The 9,045-nt window shown below is 40.3% G+C and overlaps 1 protein-coding gene across 1 annotated transcript in view; it reads right to left on the minus strand.

Annotated features, from left to right (window-relative positions):
* The window catches only part of LOC119310369 (DDT domain-containing protein DDR4-like), a 28,845-nt gene extending 21,114 nt beyond the window's left edge, over positions 1–7,731 (minus strand). Inside the window, exons 1-2 of the mRNA XM_037586141.1 lie at positions 7,708–7,731; positions 7,014–7,118 (exon numbers count right to left, since the gene is read on the minus strand). Of these exons, the coding sequence (XP_037442038.1) occupies positions 7,014–7,118; positions 7,708–7,731 (129 nt within the window). The remainder of the gene's footprint in view (positions 1–7,013; positions 7,119–7,707) is intronic.
* Between the last annotated feature and the right edge of the window lie 1,314 nt (positions 7,732–9,045).

Here is a 9,045-nt window from a genome sequence, read left to right on the forward strand (position 1 = left end):
TCTCATCATGGAGAGCGCCGGGATGATGAAGATGGCCACCGGTGAGGGATCCCCCCTTCGGCAGGTCGCCGGAACAGGGTCCCGATTGGTTTTTGGTGGCTATAGAGGCTTGCGGTGGTGGAACTCCCGATTTATTGTGCTCCCCGATGTTTTTAGGGTATATGGACATATATAGGCGAAAGAAGTCGACCAGGTGAGCCACGAGAGGCCCACGAGTGTGGGGGCGCGCCCAGGGGGGTAGGGCGCGCCTCCCTGCCTTGTGGCTTCCTCGTTCTTCCCTGACGTATACTCCAAGTCTCCTGGATTGCTTCCGTTCCAAAAATAACTCTCGCGAAGGTTTCATTCCGTTTGGACTCCGTTTGATATTCCTTTTCTTTGAAACACTGAAATAGGCAAGAAAACAACAATTTGGGCTGGGCCTCCGGTTAGTAGGTTAGTACCAAAACTGATATAAAAGTGTAGAGTAAAGCCAATAAACATCCCAAATGGGTAATATAATAGCATGGAACAATCAAAAATTATAGATACGTTGGAGACGTATCAAGCATCCCCAAGCTTAATTCCTGCTCATCCTCAAGTAGGTAAATGATAAAAACAGAATTTTTGATGTGGAATGCTACCTAGCATAATTCTCAATGTAATTTTATTTATTGTGGCATGAATGTTCAGATCCAAATGATTCAAGATAAAACTTCATAAAACATAAAAATAGTAATACTTTAAGCATACTAACAAGTAATCATGTCTTATCAAAATAGCATAGCCAAAGAAAGCTCATCCCTACAAAATCATATAGTTAGGCCATGCTTCATTTTCATCACACAAAATACTCCCATCATGCACAACCCCGGTTTCAGCCAAGCAATTGGTTCATACTTTTTAACGCGCTTCAGCTTTTTCAACTCTTACGCAATACATGAGCGCAAGACATGGACATAGCACTATATGTGGAATAGGGTGGTGGTTGTGAAGACAAAAAGGGAGAAGATAGTCTCACATCAACTAGGCGTATCAGCGGGCTATGGAGATGCCCATTAATAGATATCAATGTGAGTGAGTAGGGATTGCCATGCAACGGATGCACTAGAGCTATAAATGTATGAAAGCTCAACAAAAGAAACTAAGTGGGTGTGCATCCAACTTGCTTGCTCACGAAGCCCTATGGCATTTTGAGGAAGCCCATCATTGGAATATACAAGCCAAGTTCTATAATGAAAAATTCCCACTAGTATATGAAAGTGACAACATAGGAGACTCTCTATCATGAAGATCATGGTGCTACTTTGAAGCACAAGTGTGGAAAAGAGATAGTAGCATTGTCCCTTCTCTCTTTTCTCTCATTTATATTATATTTTTTCTTTCTCTTTTTTTTATTTGGTGGGCTTCTTTGGCCTCTTTTTTTATATGGGCTTCTTTGGCCTCTTTTATTTTTATAAAGTTTGAAGTCTTATCCTGACTTGTGGGGTTATCATAGTCTTCATCATCCTTTCCTCACTTGGGACAATGCTCTAATAATGAAGATCATCATACTTTTATTGATTTACAACTCAATACTTAGAACAAAATATGACTCTATGTGAATGCCTCCGGCGGTGTACCGGGATATGCAATGAATCAAGAGTGACATGTATGAAAGAATTATGAAGGTGGCTTTGCCACAAATATGATGTGAACTACATGATCATGCAAAGAGCAATATGACAATGATGGAGCGTGTCATAGTAAACGGAACAGTGGAAAGTTGCATGGCAATATATCTCGGAATGGCTATGGAAATGCCATAATAGGTAGGTGTGGTACTGTTTTGAGGAAGGCAAATGGTGGGCTCATGATACCGGCGAAAGTTGCGCGGCATAATAGAGGCTAGCAATGGTGGAAGGGTGAGAGTGCGTATAATCCATGGGCTCACATTAGTCATAAAGAACTCATATACTTATTGCAAAATTTTACTTGCCCTCGAAGCAAAGTACTACTACGCATGCTCCTAGGGGAAGGGTTGGTAGGAGTTAACCATCACGCGATCCCGACCTCCACACATAAGGAAGACAATTAAAAGAGCACCGCATGCAACAAATTTGTCACACAACTTTTACCACACGTGCATGCTACGGGACTTGCCAACCTTAACACAAGTATTTCTCAATTTCATAATTACCCAACTAGCATGACTCTAACATTACCACCTTTATATCTCAAAACAACTATCAAGCACCAAATTGATCATAATGTTTAATGCACTTTTTATGATAGTTTTTATTATACCCAACTTGGATGCTCATCATTCTAGGACCAATTTTATAACCATAGCAAATACCATGCTGTTCTAAAAGACTCTCAAAATAATATAAGTGAAGCATGAGAGATCAACAATTTCTACAAAATTAAGCCACCGCCGTGCTCTAAAAAGATATAAGTGAAGCACTAGAGCAAAATTATCTAGCTCAAAAGATATAAGTGAAGCACATAGAGTATTCTAATAAATTCCAAATCATGTGTGTCTCTCCCAAAAGGTGTGGACAACAAGGATGATTGTGGTAAACTAAAAAGCAAAGACTCATATCATACAAGACGCTCCAAGCAAAACACATATCATGTGGCGAATAAAAATATAGCACCAAGTAAAGTTACCGATAGACGAAGACGAAAGAGGGGATGCCTTCCGGGGCATCCCCAAGCTTACGCTCTTGGTTGTACTTGAATATTACCTTGGGGTGCCTTGGGAATCCCCAAGCTTAGGCTCTTGCCACTCCTTATTCCATAGTCCATCGAATCTTTACCCAAAACTCAATAGAAAACTCGTAAGCTCCGTTAGTATAAGAAAATAAATCACCACTTAGGTACTGTTGTGAACTCATTCTAAATTCATATTGGTGCAATATCTACTGTATTCCAACTTCTCTATGGTTCATACCCTCCGATACTACTCATAGATTCATCAAAATAAGCAAGCAACACATAGAAAACAGAATCTGTCAAAAACAGAATAGTCTGTAGTAATCTGTATCAAACGTATACTTCTGGAACTCCAAAAATCCTACGAAATTAGGAAAACCTGATAAATATGTGTACCAATCCATATCAAAAGGAACCAGATCAAAATCACGTTTGTGTGAATTATCAAAACTAATTTACTGGGCGCAAAAGTTTCTGATTTTCAGCAGGATCAACACAACTATCACCGTAAGCTATCCTAAAGGTCTTACTTGGCACTTTATTGAAACTATAAAACATGATTACTACAGTAGCATAATCATGTGGACACACAAAAACAGTAAAGGTAAATATTGGGTTGTCTCCCAACAAGCGCTTTCCTTTAATGCCTTTTAGCTAGGCATGATGATTTCAATGATGCTCGTATAAAAGATAAGAATTGAAACATAGCGGGAGCATCATGAAGAATATGACTAGAACATTTAAGTCTAACCCACTTCCTATGCATAGGGATTTTGTGACAAACAACTTATGGGAACAATAATCAACTAGCGTCGGAAGGCTAAACAAGCATAACTTCAAGATTTTAAGCACATAGAGAGGAAACTTGATATTATTGCAATTCCTACAAGCATATATTCCTCCCTCATAATAATTTTCAGTAGCATCATGAATGAATTCAACAATATAACCAGCACCTAAAGCACTCTTTTCATGATCTACTTGCATAGAAAATTTACTACTCTCCACATAAGCAAAATTCTTCTTATTCAGAATAGTGGGAGTATCATAAGAGACTCGAATACTATAAATTGTTTCCATATTAAAAGAGTAATGTTCAGAAAAAGGGTAATCATAATCATGACAAGTTTTATAAATATAATCATCACTACTTTTTATAGCATAAGTTTCATCACAATAATCATCATAAGTAGCAACTTTGTTCTTATCATAATCAATTGAAACCTCTTCCAAGATAGTGGAATCATTACTAAATAAAGTCATGACCTCTCCAAATCCACTTTCATAAATATTATAAGATTCAACATCCTCCAAAATAGTGGGATCATTACTTCCTAAAGTTGACACTCTTCCAAACCCACTTTCATCAATATAACCATCATAAATAGGAGGCATGGATATCATCTTCATTAAAGTATCATCCCCAAGCTTGGGACAAACATTAATTGCAGCAAATATATTCTCAAATATGCCATTCTCATCAAACATAGCTTCCCCAAGCTTGGGCCTCTTCATATCATAAGCATAATCACTCTCATCATTAATAGTATGGATAGCAGCAATAGTATAGCAATTATCATCATCACAATGAGTAGTAGGAGCAACATCATTTGGGAGGGATACCTTTCTACCTTTGCTTCTCCGTCTTTTCTTTTTCTTCTTCACATCATGTGTGGGTTTAACCCTCTTCTTTGAGCTCCTTATTAATGAGATTGGTTGAATAAAAGGCTCCTCCTCGTTACCTGATTCATCATAAGAAATAATAGGAGGATATTGGGAAGTTTCTTCCCTTTCATTAGTATTCTCTTCATCTTCTATTTGTTTTCTTTTCTTTATGTAATTGGCAATATAAGGATTTTCAATGCAATTCACCGCACAATACATATAAATTTCCTCTAGATCAATATCAAGAACTTTTTCAAGGGCAAATTCTGGAAGATTCTTAGTTAAATGTTTCATTTCTTCATAACCCAAAAGCAAACTAAGTTCATTATGTGTGCAAGGGAAATCAAATCTTCACAATTTTTGGACATGATTCGATCATGAAACAATTTGCATCGGAGATGTAAATGACCACGTTCATTGCAAAGTTCACAAGTACAGCAAAGAAATTTTAAATTTTCAGCACAAACATCTGGCCTCTCTTGCAACCATTTAGTTTCTAAATACTTATGCCTCTTGCAAAATCTATCTTCCCTATTTGGTGTGTACTTGCAAACTCTATGCACTCCACAAAAGTTGACATGCTTATAAGAGACATTTTCATCATAACTAGTGTAATCATCATTAGTACTATGGATATTCAAAGAGTTCATACTAACAACATTGCAATCATGCTCATTATTCAAAGATTTAGTACCAAACATTTTATAGACTTCTTATTCTAGCACTTGAGCACAATTTTCCTTTCCATCATTCTCATGAAAGATATTAAAAAGATGAAGCGTATGAGGCAAACTCAATTCCATTTTTTGTAGTTTTCTTTTATAAACTAAACTAGTGATAAAACAAGAAACTAAAAGATTCGATTGCAAGATCTAAAGATATACCTTCAAGCACTCACCTCCCCGGCAGCGGCACCAGAAAAGGGCTTGACATCTACTACACAACCTTCTTCTTGTAGACGTTGTTGGGCCTCCAGGTGCAGAGGTTTGTAGGACAGTAGCAAATTTCCCTCAAGTGGACGACCTAAGGTTTATCAATCTGTGGGAGGCGTAGGATGAAGATGGTCTCTCTCAAACAACCCTGCAACCAAATAACAAAGAGTCTCTTGTGTCCCCAACACACCCAATACAATGGCAAATTGTATAGGTGCACTAGTTCGGCGAAGAGATGGTGATACAAGTGCAATATGGATGGTAGATATAGGTTTTTGTAATCTGAAATTATAAAAACAGCAAGGTAACTAATGATAAAAGTGAGCGTAAATGGTATTGCAATGCTAGGAAATAAGGCCTAAGGTTCATACTTTCACTAGTGCAAGTTCTCTCAACAATAATAACATAACTGGATCATATAACTATCCCTCAACATGCAACAAAGAGTCACTCCAAAGTCACTAATAGCGGAGAACAAACGAAGAGATTATTGTAGGGTACAAAACCACCTAAAGTTATCCTTTTTGATCGATCTATTCAAGAGTCCATAGTAAAATAACACGAAGCTATTCTTTCCGTTCGATCTATCATAGAGTTCGTACTATAATAACACCTTAAGACACAAATCAACCAAAACCCTAATGTCACCTAGATACTCCAATGTCACCTCAAGTATCCATGGGCATGATTATACGATATGCATCACACAATCTCAGATTCATCTATTCAACCAACACAAAGTACATCAAAGAGTACCCCAAAGTTTCTACTGGAGAGTCAAGACGAAAATGTGTGCCAACCCCTATGCATAAGTTCATTGAACCTGCAAGTTGATCACCAAAACATACATCAAGTAGATCACGTGAATTTCCCATTTGTCGTGGAATTGTCACGTCAGATGTCCTCGTGAAAGGACTTAGTCATGGAGCCATCGCAACTAGGAAGCTTAAAGGGGTTAATCGGGACAAAGGACATGGGGTTTATACTGGTTCGGCCCCTTACGGTGAAGGTAAAAGCCTGCGATCCAGTTTTGAGTGGGATTGCTTATGACCCGATTACTATCGAGCGGAATCGCTTGACCTAGCTCTCGATCTGATGTTACTTGCCCTGAACCGCCACCGGGTCGTCCCTTTATATACAGAGGTCAACGCCCAGCGGCTCACAGAGTCCCGTCCGGCTCATAAACAGTGTCCGGCTCGGTCTCTTAACTAATCTTACCTTACAATACAAGTCATGTACATATGGCAGTTTATCTCTATGGGCCTTAAGTCGCCTCTGAGCTTTGGGCCCTTAACTGAACCGCCAACTTCAAGCTTGGTCTTGGGCTTCACAAGTACTCATAGGTATAACCCGGCCCCTCCTGGGCGGGTCATACCTAATAGTTATATCCCCAACATTAGGCCCCAGATTGATTTGAACTGGTTCATGTCAATCTTCGATACTTAAGAGAAATCTTCTGCTCTTTGCTTATGAAATTTTTGTAACCTGCCATGACATCATCCTTGGGATTTGTACGTTTTGTCCAACACATCTCAACGGATCTTTATCTTAATGACCATCCCGAAAATTGAGGCGTCCTTATAGTTGGATAACTATGTTTTCGACCTCCTCGTTTTTCGCGCCCACTTAGCAGTCTTCCCTTATTAATAGGCGCGACTAGGTCTCTTCTCATTCTTCCCTTTCCTCGTCTTCTTCCTCTCGCAACCCTACTGTTGCTCGAGCTCCGCCGCCGCCGCCGCTTACCTTGTCTTGCTCGACCTTGGCCGCTGCATCGACCTGAATCAGTCCAGAGAACAGCAGCGCCCCTCCACAGCAGATCTGCCACTGTAAGTTTTCGCCTTTCCTCACCTTAAATCCACATTAGGATTTGTGAGTTCATCTGTATTCTTCGTAGTTCATCTCGGTTTCTTCGTGGTTCTTCTACGCAACCTCTTTTGATCCAACAGAAGCATAGAACTCATGCAGTAGCTATTTCGCATCCATTTTTTACACTAGCAGACCCCTTTTTCTTGTAAAGAAGCCTCATTAGAACGCATGAACTCCTCTGTACCATGTTTTTAGGTCTAGAATATTTTGTTTTCTGAACGGCCATTTGATCTAAAATAATATTTGCAACCTGTGAAACTTGTTTGTGCAACACTTAGGCAAAAACTGTATTTGTTAGATCCACCTAGCCATGGCGACTCTTATCACCGGCTTAAAAAAGGCAATGCTCAATTGATAACCTTGACCACCCATGGTGGTTTAGATAACTTTAACTGCTTGTGGAGCCCATGGCGGCTTAAATAATCTTGACATAATTATCCTTATACCATTAGGCCCCTTTATAAGCCACCATCTTGAATACGCACTGTAATATTTTTCTCTGGCTTAAATTTGAACTGGAACTTTTTACTCTTTCTTAGGCTTTCATCACAATGGCACCCAAACCACATACTTCATGCAACTGGGTCAAATCCATCGTCACAGACGGCACTCTTGATGACTTTGTGAAGACCGGCTATCTGCCGAAGAAAGAAATCATGTCCTATCGTGCTCCTAACCTGGAGGAGGAACTCAGCCCAAAGCGGGGGAGGTTATTGTTTTCACGGATCACATGAACCGGGGTTTCTCACCACCCAACTCAAAATTCTTCAGGGATGTCTTGCACTTCTTTGACCTCCGTCCTCAAGACATTGGACCCAATTCTGTGTCTAACATTTGCAATTTCCAAGTGTTCAGTGAAGTATATCTTGGAGAAGAAGCCAACATATTACTCTTCAGAGAGTTATTTTACTTGAACCGCCAGAATGAATGCGCCAATGGCCAGAGCTTGGAACTTGGTGGTGTGTCAATCCAACGTCGGAGAGACGTAACTTTTCCTTATGCCAATCCGCCGAGTCATCCCAAAGACTGGAACCAGACATGGTTCTATTGCCAAGACACTTCTCCAGCTGATGAAAACCCTCTGCCCGGTTTTCGTGCTCTACGTCTTGAGTCCAGCCATCAGCTTCCTGACAAGATTACGGCCGCTGAACGCAAAACACTCGCCCCCACCCTGGCTAAAATCAAAGCTCTTCTGGGGATCGGGTTAACCGACATCGATTTAGTCCGGGTTTAGCTCGCCTGGCGGGTCATTCCATTGAGCTGCCGCCCCGGCTTGATGTGCACCTATACAGGCAAAAAGGATGACCCTCTGCGACATAGTTCTGATGATTTGCCTGACTACGTCATCAACGAGATGACCAAGTCTCTCCTGAATGAGAGCCTAGCAAACTGTGGCAAGGTGGGCTTAAGCCCCTTCTGCGAAGCTAACCCAGCTCCAGCGGTAAGCCGCCTCCCATCTAAATAAATTACCTTTGTCTTTTGATGTTTGATCTGTACTCATACTCTTGCTGATTTTCACAGGCTGGTGATAATTTTTGGAAGGTTAAGTACGATCATGAGGCTGCAAAGAAAGCAAGGAAGGCCAAGAGAGCCACCATGAAAGAGGCTGCGAGGAAGAATGGCAAGAAAGCCACCGCCTCTGACTTGCTTCGGCTAGAAGATTCTTCTGAGTCGGAGGTAGCCCTTGACTCTCTTGGCTCCTTTTTTAACCATCTTATTGACACTGATTATCAGCCGGAGGACACATGAACAAGTCATGGCAAGGATGAAGAGGTAACTATCATTTCCTCTGAGTCCAAGCCTTTGCCAAGACAGAAAATCCGAAGAGTAACCTAGAAAGTAAGATTTTCACATCCCTTAGCTTATCAAGATCCTCAATTTCTTTTGAAGTGACAGATTCATGAGAGCC

The sequence above is a fragment of the Triticum dicoccoides genome, chromosome 5B, assembly GCF_002162155.2.
Source record: "Triticum dicoccoides isolate Atlit2015 ecotype Zavitan chromosome 5B, WEW_v2.0, whole genome shotgun sequence".
NCBI classification, from domain to species: Eukaryota; Viridiplantae; Streptophyta; class Magnoliopsida; order Poales; family Poaceae; genus Triticum; species Triticum dicoccoides.